The sequence below is a fragment of the Uncinocarpus reesii genome, genomic scaffold (assembly GCF_000003515.1).
Source record: "Uncinocarpus reesii 1704 scaffold_2 genomic scaffold, whole genome shotgun sequence".
NCBI lineage: Eukaryota > Fungi > Ascomycota > Eurotiomycetes > Onygenales > Onygenaceae > Uncinocarpus > Uncinocarpus reesii.
In genome coordinates this window covers 3,536,902-3,557,386 of record NW_003052499.1, presented here as the reverse complement: position 1 = coordinate 3,557,386, position 20,485 = coordinate 3,536,902, and the positions used below count along the sequence as shown (strand labels likewise).

Below are 20,485 nucleotides of genomic sequence, written 5' to 3'. Positions count from 1 at the left end.
GTCAAAGAATGTCATGACAGGACTGACATCATTCTATATGAATTACCACACAGAACCAGAAATACAATGACAACCAAGAATTGCACAACAAAGAGCCCAAAAAGCAGAGCTCACTGTGATACAATTGAAAGAATTGCAAGACCACATGAAGATGAACATTGAATTCTTACAAGAAAGGATGAAGTACTACTATGATCAGAAGCATCAGAAGGCACCTATCTTAAAGAAGAGAGAGAAAGTATTTCTATTTTGATGAAACATCAAAATGAAAAGATCAAACAAGAAACTTGATTTCAAGAAACTGGGATCATACAAGATCAAAAAGTGGATTGAGAAGATCAACTACAAACTATAACTACCAAAGAAGATGAGAATATATCCTGTATTTCATGTCTCATTATTGGAAAAGGCATCACTACATGCTAAAGAAATGCTCATGAAAATCAATAATGAGCAAGAGTATGAAGTTGAACAAATACTGGACCATCAGATGATCAGTGGAAAATTTCACTATCTAGTGAAATGAAAAGGATATGATACCTTGGAAAACATCTGGAAACCAGTGAAGAATCTTATGAACACCCAGAAGATTGTTGAGATGTATTATTAATGACACTCTTATTCAAAAAAGCATTAACAAACAAAAAGGAGAATTTGGGAAATGATTCTGATGGAGAAAGATTGTCTAATATAGCAAAATGTTGTTGAATTTCTGCTTGCTCAGCCACTCTCTTCTGTTCTTCCTTTTCAAGATGCTCCAACTCCTCAATTGTCTGAACTTTAAATTCAAGAAATTTACCAGCATGAGATTCTAGAAACTCCTGTTGATGTTTCAGACAGTCAATTTTGACAAACAAGAAAGAAATCAAGGACTGTGCAGCACAAATTTTGGTGTGAGTACAGAATTCATTGACTTTTAATTTGGCACAGATGGAATGAAGCTTGGCCCAATCTTGATCAGAAGAACTGTGATCCATAACACAACAACAATCAAGTCAACAACATTTGAAACACTTTATTGATTTATCAGAATGAACACACTCTTTATTATGATGAGAATAATAAATGCAGTGAGAAGACATCACAACACCAATTTCTTCAATTTCAGAAGCTAGATGCTTGTTATTGTGAGAAGACTTTGAAGTCATGGTGACAGAGCCATGAGGACATTCACTTACAGGAAGAAAATTTTTTTAAAAATAAAGCAAGAGGACAATCACTCTTTATACTCAAGAGGGAGTGTAAGCAGTTGAGGACAACATGCTAAGAAAGAAGAGAATGATGTTATAAATCTTGTGGCACAGCACAGAATCATCACACACCATTGGAAGAGTGTATGAAGGATGTGACTGGAAAGTGGAGCATGATGAGGCTATGAGAGTTATGGAATGGAAGAACTAGAACCCAAGAGGTGAAAGTCATGTGACTGAATAGTCATGGATAGACAGAACAGTGAATGACTGATTGTGACTATCTGAACTGGATGAGCAGAATAGGAGGACAGGATGAAGAACTATCTGAGACTATTCACTATATTCATCATGTATATAAGAATGCTCTTTACTGTTGATCAGATGAATTTGTTCATTGTGATCAATCTCTTCTCTCTTACTATTCTCTCTATAGATTTATCTATACAGATACTATCATATCTTGATTACTTTTCATATCATTAAAGTTCTGTGATACTGTATAATTGTATCTACTCCTGCTACTCTTGAGAAGGCACAACAGTCTTGACTCAACTCTGACACATCTGTATGGAAACTCTTTGCCATTGGACAAGTCCACCAACTTGAGATCAAGCACCATTGGAGTATTGATCACTAAAGCTCCAATTTATTACATTGGACAACAAGTTCAATAACATAAAGACAGATTGCCATCTCTCCAAGTTATTTAATCACTCAATCATCTCTTCTCTCATGTGTCAGATTTCATTTTCCATGTTGTCTCAAATTCCATCAGCTTGGACCTTTCTCTCTTGTTATCCAATATGCCATGCTTCTGCTCCAAATAAGCATAAAGCTGCTTCCAGTTGCCTACCCACTGCAGCAGACACTTTATCATTGGTCATGCATTTTCATAAAGCTGTCAATGCATCACAAATTGCCAGATGATCCAGAGAGTTTGATTCAGCAAAGCAGCTTGAGATAGGGGTCAGGACTTCAGAGTCAGTCAGAACTTCAAGACTGGAAGTCATTTTAATATCATCCAACATAGGTGCAATGGTAGATATTGAGGGTTGATAGTTATTGTGAGATATAATAAACAGTTATCTTGCAGTCATGCTGCATGAATTTAATCAAAAAGAGTGAGGTATTTATCATCAAAGAAAAAAACTCTGTTAAGATTTCAACTTGTTGAGACAGTCTCATAAAAAGAAACCTCATCAGCAATCTTTTAAAGTCTCCAAGTTGAGTAGCAAAAGCAGATCCTCAAATCATAAGACAGAATCTTTTGGCCACTTCATCAGAAGCATTCACTTCACTAAAGAAGCTTTGCTTCCAATGAGAAGGACTTGACATGCTACCAGATGTGATATGAGAATCAAAGATGGATTGGTCCTCCTACTGAAGAAGAACTAGACTATCTATATATATGTACAACAGTGGGCCTGATGCTGGTAGGCATTGGAAATCATTGGGCTTTATAGATGAGATCTATGCCCAATAGAGACTAGACTAGAAAAGAAATATACAATGCTATACAATAGACAGTGCTGGAACCACACAAGCAGTATGAAATATCTTCCAAAAATTGTGTTTTGTCATGCTGATATAGCCCAATCCAGATTGCAAATGGAGATTCAATTGAGTAGAGTAGACATTTATCAAAGAATCAAATATTCTGACATTGAGAGGCTGTAAATGATGGATTGAATGAAGTGAAAAAATAGTAAGAATAATCTTGTTCTGGTCAGCATAATTAATAAATATCATATTAACATGAGATGAATAATCATTCAGAATGAGAAGCCTCCAATTCATTTCTGTCTTATTTTTTATATGCTTATCAAAAATCTTCAGTCATTTCAACTCATATTCATCATTGCTTCATTCATTGACAGAAGCAGTGAAATAAGCTTAATGCTTTGAGCTATCAAAATCAGTAAGTCAACTATCTTGTATATCTCTTGACTTCTTCTTGTAGATTAAGCATGGTGGAAGTGCTGTTCCATTCATACAAATGCAGGCAAGAATTGAGATGAAATCTTAAATCTCTAACAGTATAGATCTCAATATCTGCTTTAAATTTAATGCATCAAGAATAAGAATTCACTTCACAGTTTGTATAAGATTAAGAACTATATCTTTCTCATCAAAATTATATAAATTTAAGAGTTTAATTTAATATTTCTTGATCTTTTCTTCAAGCTGGAAGAATGAGAGATTATCTGTCAGTAAAGACATGTCAAACAGATGTAAAAAAGAATGAAATAAGACAAATATTATAGTAAAGAAGCTTAGAAAAAAGAATAAATTATCTGCAGTCTTCTGCTTCTGATTAATTGCTTATATATATACACTTTTAATCTGATCTGTGTACTTCTTGCAAAAGTGAGAGATTCAGTTCTTTCCAATGTTCTTATTAGTAATTTCTGCAACAAGATTCATGATTATTCTAGATGTAGCAGGGATTCCATGTTCAGAAAGGATTTCTATATGCTTCAAAAGAATAAGAGCTTGAGAATTTGACAGCTTTTTATGGTGAATTGAAGCTGCATTGAATCTTGAGATCTGTTGATCTTTAAAGCACCACATCAACATAATTTGATTGATTCCATATTTTTCAGCAGTAGATTTAAAATTAGGAGTCTCCTGATCTTCCAAATCCTTAATTGCAAGACATATAGATTCCTCATTGACCATATTTTGAATTTTGAAGCTGAAGGGTTGAAAGTTCATTAAGTGAGTTTTGGGTGTTCAGTGGGTGGGGATGTTTGTTGGGTGGGGAAGTACGTTAATCCATGAGTCGCGCCTTTTTGATTCAACCGCGAACGACATTCGTTTCCTCCAGCCTGATATAAAGCCCGCACCGGAGACCGTTTGCGCCGGAAGGATGCAGATCTAGGGAGCTGCTATGAGTTTCCCAGTGGACTTGTTGCACATTCCAGGTTCTGTTGTAACCTGCTGATTTCGGAACTGCTCATATTGGAAGCGTCGTACGAAGAGTTGGTGATGGGCCTATATGCTCAAGGATACCTGAAAAACTTTGCTGTGGAATAGGGAATGGGATCGGGGCTTTCCACTGTGGTCTATGGCTGCAATCCCGATCCGTCTGCTACCAACAGCCGCTGATATCCATTCTGTCCACTGCTATTTATCATTTAAACAAGCTGAACCGCACCGTGATAGAACGTATAAAAATAACGGGCTATCATATACGTTCTATCCTGGAAGATGGAATCGCTTTGTTTAGTTCTGGGTGACCTTAGACCTTCTATTCATCTGCTTCAAGCGCACTCCCTTGCCATTGAGCGGCTTAATTGGAACTGCTATAAAGAACGCGATGGTGTCGACCAGTCGCTTTCAGCAATTGATATTACAGCCACATTCGCACAGCTGCCATGTCAGCTTGTCATTGTTACTTTAGGCGCGATTCCTCGCGTCAAGTCTATTGTTTGCTCCATAGAATACTACCACTCTACATATCGTACCAGGTTGCAATGCTTGAAGATATTGCGGGCTTCGGCGGAGCTAGAGATTGTATATTATGCCCGTGGACTCCATTCTTTTCTTAGACCTTTCTAGTTGCTCTATTGCATCCTCCACTGCTGGCAGAGCCTGTTTCTTGAGCACTGCTGCAATATGCTACTTTCCATTCTCGTTGCTGGCCTGGCCACCTTTACAAGACTTGCATCAAGTGCTCCGCATGAACCTGAGGTCTCCGTACAGCTCAGCCGTGTCGACAATACACGCATCAAAGCTGTCCTTACCAACCATGCCGGCCTTAGTATCTCTGTTCTCACGCCCAAGTCCCTGTTCGACCCGAGTCCTGTTCAAAAAGTCAACGTGCTCAAAGACGGTACATGTAACAAGCCATTGGTTCTCATGAGGTCAGCTAACTAGTGATTAGGCGAACCGGTTCCATTCCAGGGGATTATCCCTGTTTTGAGCACTACTGGGCTTTCCCTAGACGCCTTCACAACCATTGCCCCCAACGCTAGTCTGGAGACGACATTTGACCTCGCTGAGACGTTTGACCTCTCCGCCAATGGTCAATATACCATTTACTCTGATGATTTCATGCTCTATGGAGCTGCCAATACGACTGAGATTGTAGGCTCAGTCCTTTACAAATCCAACGAGCTCACGATCCATGTGAATGGGGCAAAGCCAGCCCTTATCGCCCATGCCATTGTCAAACGATCCACTATTGATGGGACATGTCGTGCCTATGACTGGCAGTTGAAAGCTGCTTTTGCGAGATGCCGCGATCTCGCTGCAGGAGCCGCTCGGATACCGTCTATAACCAAGTTTGCAGAATATTTCAAGACAACTGAACCACGTATCCAGCGAATTGTCGCGGCACGATTCAGGGCAATCCAACGGGAATGTGGTGCCGTGAACCGTGGAAGAGCACGCTTTAATTGCAAGGATTCTTCGGGCCTATGCAGGAAAGGGTACCTCGCCTACGCTGTTACGCCAGGAGGGCAGGTTTTTCTCTGTCCATCATTTCACGGACTTCCCATGAATGGGAGATCCTGCCACTCGCAAGACAAAGGCCATGTCGTACTTCATGAGCTAACGCACCTCGGGGAAGTATATGAACCCAGATGTAGAGACTATGCCTACTCCTACGAGGGTATTAAACGTTTGGGTGCGGATAAAGCGTATCTCAATGCTGACACTTATGGGCTCTATGCACTGGGTAAGTTCTAATCTTCAGTTTCCTGCTGGATTTTTGACGTGATATTGACGCTTTTGCAGCGGTCTTAAAGGGATGTTAGTAAACCGATGGCTACCCCAAAGCTCCCGCCGGGAGTTGTGCATTGAGTGTTATATGGTTTTATACCTACCCGTGACTGGTCCGGAAATTCTTTCAAAAGCACAGCCCTCGGTAGCGTTATGGACAGTTACTATATAAACCCATTTAAATAATTTAAGGCACTGGAGACCCGATAAACAACATCCCATATTTTGCATCCCAATGTAATCTGTTGTGCATGATGCTCACTAGTTTTCTACCCGCCAGACAATAACTATTCTACCATCTGGTCACCAGACAGGCAAACTCGCAAATTATTTATGTGACTACCGTAATTCATATTCATTTCCATTTCATCTAGGTTATTTATATCCCGTATCTTCTCATTTTAAAGGCCGATCCCATCCCATCCCGTAGTTAAAACTTGCATCCTCTTCATGTCAAGCGAACAAGATCAACAGTGGCACAATGGAATGAGCCGCCAATGGCATTAACGTGCTGGAATGGGCACATAATCGGCTCCATCCCAAACTTCTCCTTCACCCACGAGGCAAAAACCGTGTCCTTGGCCTCCACCATGATCCGCTTTTCGTCCAAGCTCAGCGCATTGAGCACAAGCCATGGAGATGTCATGTATAGAGGAGGACCGTCCTTTGTTTCTGGCGTAAACGGATACGCGTACAGCTCCCAATCTTGGAACACAGCATGCTGGCGCAACGCCTCCTCAGAGACTCGTTCGGGGTGATAAACCATCAGCTTATTCCGGAGAGGGAGGATGGTGGCATCAATGTGCATAGCGTGGGGATCGTCCGTTTTCAAAACCTCAACAGTGTATCCTTCGGGGATGACAGCTCTCAAGTACTCGACACCCTTCATGTTCGTCACGTTGCTGAGTTGCCCAATGATCACTTTGCCAAAGCGCATAAAATCCGCGGTGTCAAAGGAAGGCCTGGTGTTGTTGATAGCCCAGCCGTGGCTTCCGTCGCTTTTGTCAGTTTCAACGCCATCGTACAGCGTTTCTCGTCCCATCGTAACTGGTGCGCGGACGACTTTGCTGGAGCCATCTTCGGCCAGAGTCGAGAGAATGTCGCTGTATCCAAGCTCCACCTCCTTTCGACGGCAGCCCCAGGCGAATGGCGCCTCGACCACGGTGTTTCCAACAGTCATGAGGCTGTCCCGTGGCATTGCCCCCGTGTAGCCGCCGACTTTGAGCCAGTCGACCTCCTTGGGCCGATAAACGCGAATCCCCTCGTTCTCGAGGATCGAGGCAAAGTGGTCTAGCTCCTGCTGCGCCTTCTCCAAAATCTCTGCCGGAAATGGGTTCGATGGCTTGAACAGGTGTTGATGCTCATCGGGCATTGTGGCCGCAATCATATGGGCGGGTTCAGAGGGGAAAGCAGAGTGCTCTGCGCGGCCGACGATGACAGCCTGGAGAGGCGACCACTCGTCCTCGGCGGACACCATGTTCAGTTTGGCAGACGGCATGATTTCAACTTGTTCTTTCAAAAACACAGTCAAGGCAAAGGGTCAACGGGGGAAGATGGGAAAGTGGCAGTGGGTATCACAGGCAGGATCGGAGGAAGTGCACTGGAGGACATCTGCGCCCAAGCTCCCTTCTCCGGGGCCTATTTCTATCAATTCAGAACGCAGAACGACACTCCTCCCTCCCCGCAAATCAGTCCCTGATGTGGCAATTGCTGCCCATTTGGAATCTGCCCGCGTCGAATGTGAGTCGAGGGTCTTGTGCGGCCCCAATGCCCCATTTACTAGCCAGCCATCATCCCCGCTGACGCTGAGCTCGGAGTGCACACGGATCCTGCACTGCGTAACCGGCACGGAGGGACTGCAAGCATTGGCCTGCTCAATTGCACTATGCTCGCGATTAAGGCTGGAATTGAGTTCCAGCAGGCCTCCGCAGGCCACAGCACTCGCGATATGCGAAGCGACGCAATTCCAAAACCAACATCCCGGGCAGGACGATCTGACGAGTAGAAACAAGCTGGCTGGCTCTTACAGGAAAAAGTCATTTTTAGGCTGAATACCAATTAATTTGACTGCTGCGATGCGAGGCCTTCTCTTCCTCTCCAGGTCCCCGCAGAATTAGCTCTCAAGAACGACGAGCTTGCTCGCACAGTTTACGTGTCAGATTCAGACCCTGGAAGACAGGCTTGGAACCACGCTTTCTGGCGTCAGTTTATGCTGTGCGATCGCTCAAATTTCAATTGCGCCTGGGCGGAAATCCGTGATTGCGGGTCCTTACGCTGCTGGGGCTTGTGAAAGCCGATACCCGAATAGTGTCGCATGGAGACGACAGATTGCGATTCTTTGCAGATGGGAGCGGCAGATCATGCCAATGTGAGCACATTGTGTGTCGCGACGCTGCCTCGTCACAGACACTGGCTTTTGAGTTGACCAAAAAAGGCATCAAGGGAGAAAGGCCCGGGTGACAAGTAACTAGCTGATTCGAACAGAGAAGTTTCTGCTTGGTTGAGATGATGAGGTGTAAAGGACTTGAAGACATCCAGAAATCAAGAGATTCAAGGATGATAGTTGACGATCTAACCTGCGATTAAGTTGCGTCTCGATGTCTATCATAGTTAACTATGCTAACCAACTCTATTCCCCAGTGTACGCTTGAATGATTTGGCGGCAGGGATTTACCAGCGGCACCCTTGTCCTCCGCCATTTTCTTCAGTACATGTCAAGCTTGGTAAATATCATTTCGCCTTTCAAGCCGATTGGCACTGCTTCTATGGAGCCACATTGCCACATAGGGCCGGATTTTCCATCTCCCATCTCGGGTGTTGTCGCAATCTCATATCGGAGTAGCAAGAAGGCAGCAAGCATTTTCAGTTCCATGATTCCAAGGGCCTTTCCAAGACATATCCTCGCGCCGTAACCAAAAGGAATGAAACTATTCTCCATTTGCCTCAGCGTCTCGGGTGTTTGATCGAGCCACCTTTCTGGGCGGAACTCCTCCGGATGGGGAAAGACGCTTGGATCCTGGTGTAAGGCAATGGTGGACGCTGTGACACGGGTCCCAATAGGAAGACATATGCCATTGTAATCCTTCTTCGAATCTTCTATGTATCGCTCTTGTCGCCCGCTCGCGCCAGGATTGACTCGAAGTGCTTCTCGCATGAACGCGTCCAGTGAGGAGAGCTTATCGATATCTGTCCATGCGGGAAAACCGTCTTCGGCAATATTCAGGCTCAAAAGGTCGCTGCGGATTCTAGCTTGCCACGAATGCTGTCTTGCAAGATGGAAGATCAAATAGATTAGACCGACGGCCACTGTTTCTTGAGCTGCGTTGATGTTGTCGTACAACTCTGCGGCGATGTATGGGGTCTCAAGCGTTTCGGGGGCTTTTGCTCTGCAGGAAAGCATCCGCTGAAGCAAAGTATAGTCTTCCACAGCGTCTAAATCGGCCAATGCAGTTTGCAAGGTGTTCCAATTCCAGCTTGCCATTTCGTCCTCAGACTTGAGGCAGAGCCGCAAAGTATCTGGTACCAGCAGAGAAGCTATCCCAGTCGGAAAGACATGCATCGCTTTGGAAGTTATCCAAGCAAGCGCCGGAAAATTGAACTTGAACGGCCCCCACATCTGCGCTTGTTTAATACCCAGGAGAATCTTCCGTTCTGGACAGTCGTTCGCAATGGTTTTGGCACCGTACTTTGATCCGAAAAGGACATGTGTGATATTGTCGAATGCGAAGCAGTTGAATAACGGATACGCATCCAGCATGGCCTTTGCAGGGGCCTTGTCCTCATTTCCATGTTGCTGCACAATTGCCCTTTCAATCTGTGCGACGAGTTTCATAATATTCTGCCGTAGCCATTTCTCCATAACCGGCCTCGTGATACTAGTTTTATGATAGAACGACGAGATGAGCATTCGCTTTTTCCTGTGTTCCCAGTATGGCCCAATCGAAAACAGCGGTTTTTGACCATAGACCATGAAATTCTCGAAAAGCTCGCTTTTTGTATACTTGCCCGCCGTCCCGTATATTTCCCTCATCAGTCCGGAGGAAGCGAACGAAACCTCCCCGGGCCGAAAGCATATTACAGGGCCGTATCTGAGGTGCCACTGTGCGATCTTATCGTTTCGCCGGAGCCAAAAGTCGTACCAGGCAATGTAATACCATGATATCTTGCCCAGCGGCGGGCCTGGGACGTGACTATACGGTCCAAAGTAGAGGGGGTGAACGACAGAAATAATTATGAAAAGCACTAGCACAATAGAAACCAGAATTATCCGGGGGTTCACCCCTAGATTCTGCTCAACGAGTGTATCCATTTAGGAAGCGAGGCCAAATCGATTGTATTTAGCTCCACAGGGCAGGTTAAAAGCAAGATATTTGAGGGCAATCCATCAGGAAATACTGCCAGCGCGGCCCTTGGAATATTCAGCAGTTGTAACTGACTTATTGTCGGCTACTAATCACCTGCAACATAGTATCCAACTCACAGTATCGAGGCCGGTGGAACGTCAATGGCCTGTGGCGGAACGGCGCATGTCCAATGGTGTCTGGCGGGAAAGCGACCATCAAAGCCTTTTGCGGGTGATGAACCTCAAGAGTACCAGAGATGTCTGGACTTGAATCACGGTTCAGGCCGTTGCGAATGCGGGCGATCTTTTGAGCTCATCGGTTTACTCCGGACGTGAAGCATTATTCTCCCCATGGTCGTGCGCAGAGGGTAAGGAAGGGAATCTTCAGCCAGCCTTTGGATAGTCATCGTTGATTCACAACAGCCGAATGGACATCATCATGCAGAAACGGCGACGGTTGTCTCGTTCCTTGTCGGCGCAAAATATGAGCTCGTATCTTCTTGCAGACCACTGGGCGAATCGAGATCTGCACAAATGATTGGCGATTTGGACGGCGCCTCAAAAGCTCCGTCGTGAAGATCGGAGCCAGCTTCCCGGGGGGGATCCTAGATTTAAATGCTAACCGAGCTTAAGCACGGGTTCCAAAGATCTTGTCCGTACGGAGTCCGAAGTACAGTACATGCAAATACAGAAGCAGACCGCCGTGCCCTTCTTCGATGAACGGAAGTGGAACCGATTTTTGTCCGTCATCTCGAGGGCCGCAGGCTGGAATAACTAGCTACGCTGGGAAACTAAACCTATCGAACTGGGCCGGTGGCCAGGTCTGCCGTTCCCGACGTCAGACGAATGGTTACCATGCGTATGTATCACATTCAAAAACAGCCCAAAGAGGTGCGCAAGCCACTTCAGCTGCAGGAGACAGGAACCGCTTGTCAAGCGTCAATCAGCAACTCCGTGAACCGATACCGCTTTCTTCAGAATGCAAATATCTCATCAGAGCCATGCCGCTTCTTGCTTTCCCCTCGGAGCTGACTCCAATCTGACATATTCAAGACGTTGTGCGCTTCTTTTGAAAAGGGCGCTTGCAACTCGGATTTCAAGGAGCCGCCATTGCTCTGCACTTGATTATTCGCCATGTTGTTGCTTGCAGGATCCTTGTTTGCAATTGTGGTTGTTGTATACAAGAAGATAATATACCCACTCTACCTGTCTCCTCTGGCGAAATTTCCTAGCGCTCACCCACTAGCATCCATAAGTTCGCTATGGATTCAATGGAAGCGTTTGACAGACAAGGAATTCGATGCGGTGGTTTGCGGGTTTCGTCAGAAAGGGCCGTATCTACGCCTTGGGCCCAACGAGGTGGCAGTTAACACCATGGAGCGCGGCGTGAGAAATATTTACGGCGTCGGTAGCGATAATTTCGATAAATCACCATGGTACAATTTCTTCAAAAACCATGGGTAAAGCCTTGATTCTTTTGACAATCTTTCAACCCGTACTAACTCTTCCGCGTAGATTCCGGAATACATTCTGCGCGCTCGGCTCTGAGCATGCCGTGCACAGACGGAGAATCAGTGGAGTGTATTCGAAGTCGTTCCTCCAGTCTTCGCCCCATATCCGAACGATTCTAGACACAGTGATACAAGGGCGCATCCTCCCTATTTTGGCCCGCAAAGCTAAGGACGAGGAAACAGTTGATATTTTGGCGCTGAACTTAGCCTACGGGCTAGATTTTGTTTCTGCGTTCATTTTTGGGCTGCCTAGGGGAGTCAAATTCCTCGAGGATCGAGCCTCGCGCGAGCATTGGCTCGAACTATATGATCGCACACACCCAAAGAGTCTGTTTTGGTTGGCTGAATATCCTGTTTTGGCTCAGGTTGCATCTAAATTCGGTATACCTTTGGTGCCAAAGGGGTTCCCCAAGGCGAAACGGGAGCTGGAGACATGGGCCTTGAAGAGGCTTAAATTAGCAGAGGATGTTCTGGCTGAAAATCCAACCGACGATACGATCCGCCCGGGAGACATGCCGCTTTTATACCATGCACTTAAGGCAGGAATGGAGACGGAGCAAGGGAAAAAGAAGAATGGCAGATTCGTGCCGAACAATACTCAGCGGCATGAACTTGCTAGTGAATGCTTGGATCACCTAGGTTAGTGAAGCGCGCCTTGATCCCAACTTACAAACGAATACCGGCTAATTTCCTCTAGTGGCCACCAGAGATACTTTTGGTAAGAGCAGCAGCTCCCAATCCAAGCTTTGCTCGCTAGTACTGACTTTGCAGGCATAACGTTTTCTTTCGTTATCCTAAATCTTTCGCGAAACCTTGAGGTTCAGGAGCAACTTCGGGCAGAGCTACGGTCGATGACGCGGCCATTCCGGTACCACGATGAAAAGAAGACAGAGATTCCTGCACCACAGGCATTAGAATCGTTGACCCTCCTAAATGCAGTCATTAAGGAATCTCTTCGCCTGCGAAACACCGGCCCAACCCTTAATCCTCGTATAACACCGAAAGGCCGCAAGGTTACACTTGGCCCGTGTGACGATATTCCTGCGGGAACTAGGGTCGGCGCATATGCCTGGTGCCTTCATAGAAACGAAGAGGGCTATCCCAGCCCGACAACGTGGGACCCTACACGCTGGATTGTCGATGCAAGTGATCCCAAGGCTGGTGAGCGAGATCGCTGGTTTTGGGCATTTGGGAGCGGTAGCCGCCAGTGCCTTGGTCAGAACCTGGCATTCGAACGTAAGAGCACTCCAAACTGGTTGAGCTAAAAGAAATGCAATGAGTGCTAATCATGCGAGCAGTGATGCGATTTGCCGTCGCTGGTATTTATACCAACTTCAAGACCAGCATTGTTGACGACTCTGCTTTCGTCGGAGATGAGACTTTTGTGACGGGTGATGGTAGTGAGCAGCTGATTCTCAAAATCGAGCGGCTCGAGAATTGATGCAGAGTCTAACGAACTAGACCGAGGTGTTGTTGATGAAGTTGACGTTGAATGGAGCTTTCAAGTGTGGTTTAACTAACTAGTTAGTCAGGCGGGGGGTTGGGATGACGTCGCGAACTAATAGCAACTTGTTAACAAGCGACATCTAAGTACTACGAATGAACCAAATGCAGAACAATTATTAGATCTCTGGCTCAGTTGATAATCCCAGCGTTGCCGCTCTTCTTCATTTCTCTGATTGTAACACCATCTGCCGAGCAGCTTACCATCCAATTCGCCATTCCTGAAGCGCTGACATTCCGCCCGCATTCCTCGCAACGATGGCTTCCCAGTTCCTACGACTCGTCAACCGCCCACTGCTCCTCTCAGTGCCCTTAACCGCTACGTTTTTCATGCTTCGCCCCCATCCTGCCTCTACAATCCGCTGCGATTACGCTCCGCGGGTCCCTGGCCAGCCATCCTGGTACAACCGGCCATCTCTGCTGGAGGGCGACGGCCCGTTCCGCAACATCAGTCCGCAAACGGTCCGGCAAATTAGCTTGGGTAGTGTTCTGGGATTAGTTGCAGGCGTCGGGTTGAGAATATTCTCGAGAACGTTGACGTTCACTTTGGGTGTTGCTATATTGTTAATTGAGGTTAGTCCACCATGTCACTCATCCTGTTGTGGGTTTCTTATGGCCTTTTTTGGGCAACATCTGCTACTAGAAATCCATGCTAACTCATATTTTCAATACCTCAGTGGGCAGCATCGAAAGGGTACAACATTGTTCCCACCCAATTCCTTCAACGTTACGTGAAATCAGTCGATGTTCGAAGAGCGATTACCAAGAACCTAGCTTTCAAGGCAAGCTTTGGAACCACATTGATGCTCTCTGCGTTTTCAGAGTTTTGAATTTGACGTTGGAGCCTCCGTTGTATTGAGCGTTAGAGATTAGGTGGGGGGAGGCCGGTTTAAGCGGTGTAAATGAACCAAGCTCCAGATTTTAAACTGTATATTGGGTATCAAACATAGATCAAAGACACAGTGACATGAAATGAGACAGAAGATATCACATCATTGCTCAATAACCAGGTCTTCAAGGACACTTTCCATCTCTTCTAATGAAAGAGGGACTCCGAGCATTTCCACGCCAGTTGCATCTGTCCGCGAGACTACCATTTGGTGGTCGTAAAATTCTTTGAGTTGCGTTCGGAACATCAGCTCAGATGAGGAAATAAATTCTTCAGTTGCCTTGTGGAATAACGTGCGCCATTCAATCGCGATTTCTTTGGGGTCATTGCTAGCCTTATCCCGCTGACCCTTGGTCTCTTGATTGTCCTCGTCTTCCGAAACATGTTGGTCGCCCATCATTGTGAGGAGCTCGGTAATGAGAAGGCGGTATAGTTTCCGCGTATTCTCCGGAAGACTTTTGAGTACGAAGCCAACTCCTTGTTTTCCTCCTATACGTCGGACTTTGCGACCAAGAAGGCTGTGGACTTCGTCGACAACATTGATTTCGGCACTGTAGGGAGCAAAAGTCGTACAGTCATGGAAAGCAAAGTTGAATTGGTCTCTGAGTCCAATATCCCATAAAAGAAGGAAGTTTGGCGTGTCAGCGGTGGCAACAATATTGATATGAGGAAAACTGGCCAAACGGGCTAAAAGAGCCTGGTAGGATTGACGGCGTAATGAAAGCGAGTCAATCGAATTTATTAGAACCGTTATCGGTTGCTTTGGAGGGTTCGCACTGAGGTTGGTTTGCAACAAATCCAAAATCTCGCTTGGTTGTGTCCCCAGCTTTGATGGGGCGTCAGGGCCTAGTACAGCACTTACAATAGTCGCCAGAATAGATCTGAGCGTGATGTTTGCGGTATAGCCATTCACAATGACGATGGGAGGATCGCTATACCACATATATAACCAGTCTGCAAATCGCTGCAGGAGGTTTCGTTTGGAACCATATCCATATAAACATATATTAAATCCTTCGCTTAGTTCGAAATTCCATTGCGGGAACGATCGCTCGTGGATCTCTAAAAGTGTTTCCCTTTCTTGCACATACGAATCAGTGTGTTCCTCCAGATGGTCGAAATATTCTTCGTGTGTTAGCAGTGCCAGTTTGGAGAGCGTGTGATCCGAAGTCAGTACTGGCCCAGGACGGTTTTGGAAGAAGTATCTTTCATGGGGCGGAATGTCACCCTCCGGAGTTGGGGTTCGTCGACTTGCTCGTGTTTTCGACAGTTTGCCACCTCGTTGCTTCGTGGGCGTTTCTGTTAAATGATTTCTGGTCGTTGCAAGGATATCATCCGTTCCTTCGATGTTATTGGTCTCATTTCCAGCTTCAGCTTCCTCTTCAATATCCCATATCTCCCGGGCTAGCTTCTCTCCCCCATCCCACACGTCGTCTTCGTTTGGATTTAAGAGGATCCCTGCGCTCTTTCTTTTCGCGGAGCGATCTGCATTCTTCGTTCGAGAGGGGGTATCATTTGCAACATTTTGGGATCGGAGCGGCTTGCTCGGTGTCGAGAAGTTAAGTTTTCTGTTTGGCTTGGGGGTTGGAGAATTGTCCACAGAGCTGGGTTTTAAGCGAGTTCGCAGTCGCGTTGACGGTGTGTTCACCTGTGGGCTTCCTGAGTTGTTTGGCGGGACTCTTCTTTTCCGCGGTGTTGATTCCTGCACTTGTAGGGGGTCATCGTCGGACGATGCTAATGATTGCTTGCGCTTCATCGCTGGGCTGGAGATACAAATCAGTTGGTATCGATATTGCCAGTGTTGAGCAGGCAATCGCAAGCAAAATCTCCTCAGGCCTCCCCCACCAACAATGTCAACGAACTGCAGCTGCTTCTCCTCCGTCGTATTTATCAAATACTTCTCCCTCGCAGTTGGTTGGCACAAACGCGAAAGCACGTGAGCCCAGCTCACTTACATAATAATAATTCCTTATCTGATAAACCTTAATTAACAAACTCAATTTGCTATCAGATTGCGCTAGACTCAATCCGTGCTCCCTAGCTCTCGCTCCGAATTACTCAAAAAGACTCCGACGGATTGACTCATTCTCGGCCTGCCATTGACAGAAGAGCAGCGAGTTGGAGGATCTCCCTATCCCCTCGAATGCCTTTGCCAGTTGTTTGGCAAATACTCGCTGCTATGGGGCCCAATACTCCCATCCTGGTGACCATTAGTCACTGCTCTCGAGCTCGAGCAGGGATGGCACGAGTCATGACCGCCCAAATTCGCCAGTACACAACCCCAATTGATACCTCTGTTCCGGACTCCAAACGCAAGTACATTCCATCCTCAGGGACGTACCCGCGCGGCTTTCGCGTTTCCGGAACCCATGTCGGGGTTAAGCCGTCAAATACTACTTTCCCCGATCTAGCACTGATATCGTCCGATGAACCATGCTCGGCGGCGGCGGTTTTCACGACGAATAGATTCCAGGCTGCTCCGGTGCAGGTGAGCAAGCAGATACTTGAAGCGAGAGAGGGTCGCGGGATCCGTGGTGTTGTTGTTAATGCCGGCTGCGCGAATGCTGTGACTGGGAAAGGAGGGTTAGAAGATGCAAAGTCAATGAGCGCAAAGGTAGATGAGTGCAATGGCCTGAATTCAACCGGCGGGCAAGGTGACTCGAGCACTTTGGTTATGAGCACGGGCGTTATTGGCCAACGGTATTCTCTGCCCTTGGCTGGTTATCTTCGTTAGCAGGAGCCATATACTAATCCGCTCTCCATAGGCTCCCCATCCAGAAAATCCTTTCCGGAATCCCTACCGGCTATTCAAACCTCTCATCAACCCATGCCGCCTGGCTGAAAACCGCACGCGCAATCTGCACAACCGACACGTTCCCCAAACTCGTCTCCCAAACTTTCACCCTTCCCTCCTCGCCAGACCGCACATACCATATAGCCGGCATGACCAAAGGCGCCGGCATGATCCATCCAAACATGGCCACCCTCCTCGGTATCATCTGCACGGATGCACCCATTGCACCATCGGCCCTTCAGTCCCTCCTAACGCACGCCGTCTCCCGCTCGTTCAACTCCATCTCCATCGACGGCGACACCAGCACAAATGACACCGTGGCACTCTTAGCCAACGGCGCCGCGGGCGGACAGCCCATCTCCTCCCCCACTTCTCCAGAGTACACCGCCATGCAATCCATCCTAACCGGCTTCGCCCAGTCCCTAGCCCAACTCGTCGTCCGCGACGGCGAGGGAGCCACCAAGTTCGTCACCGTGCGGGTCCAAAACTCCCCATCTCACTCGGACGCAAAGCTCATCGCGTCGACAATCGCCCGGTCCCCACTGGTCAAGACGGCCCTGTACGGCAAGGATGCTAACTGGGGGCGAATCCTCTGCGCAGCGGGTTATACCCAGGGTCTTAGCCCCGGAACCCTCGTCCCGGAGCGCACAAGCGTGAGCTTCAAGCCCGTGGATGGAAGTGCCGAGTTGAAGTTGGTCGTGAATGGGGAACCGGAGGTGGTCGATGAAGAGCGAGCGGCCGCCATCCTACAAGACGAGGACTTGGAGATCGTTGTGGACCTTGGTGGTGGAAACCAGGGGGAAGCCGCCAAAGGCGGAGAGGATGCTTTGTACTGGTTCTGCGATTTCAGTCACGAATACGTGACCATCAATGGGGATTATCGAACGTAGGGCGTTTTGATATACCTCAGAGAATTTTGGCGTAATCCTTATTTCGGACGCTTCAATCTATTCAGTCCCACGGCAAAATTCAGGCCATAATCATTAATTCCTTTCGTCGGCTTAAACGTACAGTTTATATACACAGATAGAAGACCTCACTTTTGGCATACCTGGTTTGGAAGAAGGAAAACAAAAAGATCAACCTAAATATTCGAACATGGTTTCGCCGATTTCTAGCTGCCCGATTGTTTTAAAGCTCCCAACGCATTTGCATACACCAGAGACGGAATAAGGCTATCAAAGTTGGCATCCACTGTGCACTAATACAAACTAGAAATTGTAAAAAACTATACAGGTTTTATCCTGCACATCTATACTAGATCTGTCATCTAGTTACCGGGCACAAGGCCCTTCAACCCTGCACCAAAGTCGCCTTCTCGAGCTGCGATTTCAAAATAGCCGTATATGATCCTGCAAAGCATTAGCTGGTGCGGTAAAAACCAAAAGGGCATACTATACTTACGTGACAGCCAGGAGAATACCGGTTCCACTTCCCAAGGCACCCATAAGGTCGCTAGCGACGGACAAAGCACCAATACATGCTCCACCGAACGCAGCGGCAGTTGGGATAACACGCTTAAGCTCCTTATACATACTTTGCTCACGGTGTCCGGCCATAACGAGTCCTTGGTCCTTAAGTTGCTTGGCAACATCCCTTGGGGCTGACCCAGAAACCTCAATCCATGTCTTTGAGAAGAGAGCGCAGGCGACGAGCATAAAGGCCACATAGATAGCAGTATGGATAGGGTCCAACAAAGCCTCCTTGAAGTTGAGGGGAGGGGACATGTAGTACGCAATACCAGAAGAAGCATGGAGCTGAGCGGAGCCACCTTCACGAGGTTCCCAGACACCGAGGAGCTTCACAAGCAAATTGTCAGAGAACCGAGAGTAAAGCATCTGGCTGATCAAGAAAATGTTGGAGCAGAGGGCGGATTGAAGCATGATTGGCATGTTGGATGTGTAGAAGAGACGGACGGGATAGGATCCGCGCATACCGCGTTGGCGGGAAGACTTGACGGGAATTTCAACACGGAAGCCTTGGAGATAGATAACCGCAGCAAAGACAACGAGAGTCGCAAGAAGATTCATAATGTTGGGGAGGTTCTGACGATAGAAAGCTTCATGCAACGCCCGCTGCTTGTCTTTCCATGTCAAGAGGAGATGGAACAAGGCCACGACTGCTCCTTCAAACTCGGGTCCACGGCCAGTATTGTAGGTGGTAGGCGAGAAAGCCTTCCACATAATGGATTCGCAAATGTTGGTCGCGATGAACAAAGAGATACCGCTACCAAGACCGTAGCCCTTTTGCAGCAATTCATCCAACAAGATAACAACGAGACCGGCGACGACAAGCTGGACAATCAACAGGACGCAGATTCCGGCACCGAGATCGCTGGGCTGGCCATAAAGACCAGTGAGGACATAAACACAACCTTGGCCAAAAGCCAGAATGATGGCGAAAAGTTTTTGGGCGGTCTGATAGAGCTCACGGTCGGTTTTGAGGTCAAGGTTAACGTCGATGAGGTGGGTTCCAGCAAGAAGCTATAGATATGTTAGCCCCGAACGTATACGAAGTTCGCCAAATTGCACGCGCACGTACCTGGAACACCATGCCGGATGAGATGATGGGAGTGATACCCAGTTCCATTAGAGTTCCACGATTACTGGCCAACATCATTCGGAGCCAGTAAAGGGGATCGGAGGTATCCGAAGAGACAATACCATAAAGCGGCATTTGACTCATCACCAAGAAGATCAACAAAGTCAACTACATCGGGGTGTCAGTTTAAATATTGGCTGTCGCGCGCATGATCGGTTATCTCGTACCCCCGTCCACATCAACTTCTGGTTAAAGGGCACCTTCGTTTCGGGGGCTGCCACCTCCGGGAGGAGGGGCGTGAAGGGCTTGATCAAGTCGAGGAAACGAACTGCACGAGTGAGCGAACAATGGTGAGTAACCGGATACACAAAGCGCTTCAATTGCTCTCTGTTTGGCTGGGGTCAAGATTTCCAACTTACGGCCGCTCATGATGGGTGGCTTGTTCCTCGATTGACCGGGGAGAGGGGCAAAGAAATTAAAGGAATAAGGCGAAAGAAGCCAGTACAAGGAGCGATCTATGGAAGAAACCAAAAGAAAGGAAGAAGAGAAGAGGAAACGAAGTGCAAAGGAGGCGGGAAGTGAGGTTTGTGGATGTTGCTGGTCGTCGAGACGCTAAGCAGCTTTGGTGACAGCAAAACAGGACACTCTGGTCGTATCCCCTGCTTATGTCATCCGCATCGAACGTCCAAACATCAAAGGCAGAGAAGATAACTGTCTGCTGGATTTCTGTTTCTAATATTTGAATGAGCTTCACTATTTTCTCTTACGCTCCTCCCAGTACTCAGGAAACGAACCACTCTGCTCCCAAACTATCTCAACAATGCAAGGCTGAGAGTCGTGGTCACAATAATGTTGCTACGATGAATATCACTGTGTGTGAATTTGATAGCAGCACCATTTGGCAGCTGTACATGCAGCCAGTTGAAATTGACACAGTAAGGATCTGGCACTGGACTCTGGCATAAGAATGAGCACTAGTCATAAAAT

General features: G+C 47.0%; 8 protein-coding genes across 8 annotated transcripts; 4 read left to right on the top strand and 4 right to left on the bottom strand.

The window, feature by feature from the left end:
* Nucleotides 1–4,811: 4,811 nt before the first annotated feature.
* UREG_04198 (uncharacterized protein) lies at nucleotides 4,812–5,953 on the top strand (the record flags this gene model as incomplete). The annotated part of the gene is made up of 3 exons (XM_002544635.1): nucleotides 4,812–5,028; nucleotides 5,140–5,874; nucleotides 5,934–5,953. 3 exons carry the CDS (start codon nucleotides 4,812–4,814, stop codon nucleotides 5,951–5,953), a joined length of 972 nt encoding a protein of 323 aa, XP_002544681.1.
* Nucleotides 5,954–6,366: 413 nt separating this feature from the next.
* Nucleotides 6,367–7,416, bottom strand: UREG_04197 (uncharacterized protein; the record flags this gene model as incomplete). The annotated part of the gene is made up of 1 exon (XM_002544634.1): nucleotides 6,367–7,416. One exon carries the CDS (start codon nucleotides 7,414–7,416, stop codon nucleotides 6,367–6,369), a length of 1,050 nt encoding a protein of 349 aa, XP_002544680.1.
* Nucleotides 7,417–8,622: 1,206 nt separating this feature from the next.
* UREG_04196 (uncharacterized protein) lies at nucleotides 8,623–10,667 on the bottom strand (the record flags this gene model as incomplete). Its single annotated transcript, XM_002544633.1, has 3 exons — nucleotides 8,623–10,108; nucleotides 10,399–10,501; nucleotides 10,586–10,667. 3 exons carry the CDS (start codon nucleotides 10,665–10,667, stop codon nucleotides 8,623–8,625), a joined length of 1,671 nt encoding a protein of 556 aa, XP_002544679.1.
* A 727-nt stretch (nucleotides 10,668–11,394) lies between these two features.
* On the top strand, nucleotides 11,395–13,212 carry UREG_04195 (uncharacterized protein; the record flags this gene model as incomplete). Its single annotated transcript, XM_002544632.1, has 5 exons — nucleotides 11,395–11,720; nucleotides 11,776–12,410; nucleotides 12,469–12,489; nucleotides 12,543–13,007; nucleotides 13,070–13,212. The coding sequence occupies 5 exons, from the start codon at nucleotides 11,395–11,397 to the stop codon at nucleotides 13,210–13,212; spliced, it is 1,590 nt and encodes a 529-aa protein (XP_002544678.1).
* A 320-nt stretch (nucleotides 13,213–13,532) lies between these two features.
* On the top strand, nucleotides 13,533–14,104 carry UREG_04194 (uncharacterized protein; the record flags this gene model as incomplete). The annotated part of the gene is made up of 2 exons (XM_002544631.1): nucleotides 13,533–13,847; nucleotides 13,952–14,104. 2 exons carry the CDS (start codon nucleotides 13,533–13,535, stop codon nucleotides 14,102–14,104), a joined length of 468 nt encoding a protein of 155 aa, XP_002544677.1.
* Nucleotides 14,105–14,266: 162 nt separating this feature from the next.
* UREG_04193 (uncharacterized protein) lies at nucleotides 14,267–15,885 on the bottom strand (the record flags this gene model as incomplete). Its single annotated transcript, XM_002544630.1, has 2 exons — nucleotides 14,267–15,767; nucleotides 15,812–15,885. The coding sequence occupies 2 exons, from the start codon at nucleotides 15,883–15,885 to the stop codon at nucleotides 14,267–14,269; spliced, it is 1,575 nt and encodes a 524-aa protein (XP_002544676.1).
* Nucleotides 15,886–16,402: 517 nt separating this feature from the next.
* UREG_04192 (ArgJ family protein) lies at nucleotides 16,403–17,847 on the top strand (the record flags this gene model as incomplete). Its single annotated transcript, XM_002544629.1, has 2 exons — nucleotides 16,403–16,863; nucleotides 16,929–17,847. 2 exons carry the CDS (start codon nucleotides 16,403–16,405, stop codon nucleotides 17,845–17,847), a joined length of 1,380 nt encoding a protein of 459 aa, XP_002544675.1.
* Nucleotides 17,848–18,227: 380 nt separating this feature from the next.
* On the bottom strand, nucleotides 18,228–19,927 carry UREG_04191 (preprotein translocase, SecY subunit; the record flags this gene model as incomplete). The annotated part of the gene is made up of 5 exons (XM_002544628.1): nucleotides 18,228–18,309; nucleotides 18,362–19,440; nucleotides 19,499–19,666; nucleotides 19,726–19,826; nucleotides 19,918–19,927. 5 exons carry the CDS (start codon nucleotides 19,925–19,927, stop codon nucleotides 18,228–18,230), a joined length of 1,440 nt encoding a protein of 479 aa, XP_002544674.1.
* Between the last annotated feature and the right edge of the window lie 558 nt (nucleotides 19,928–20,485).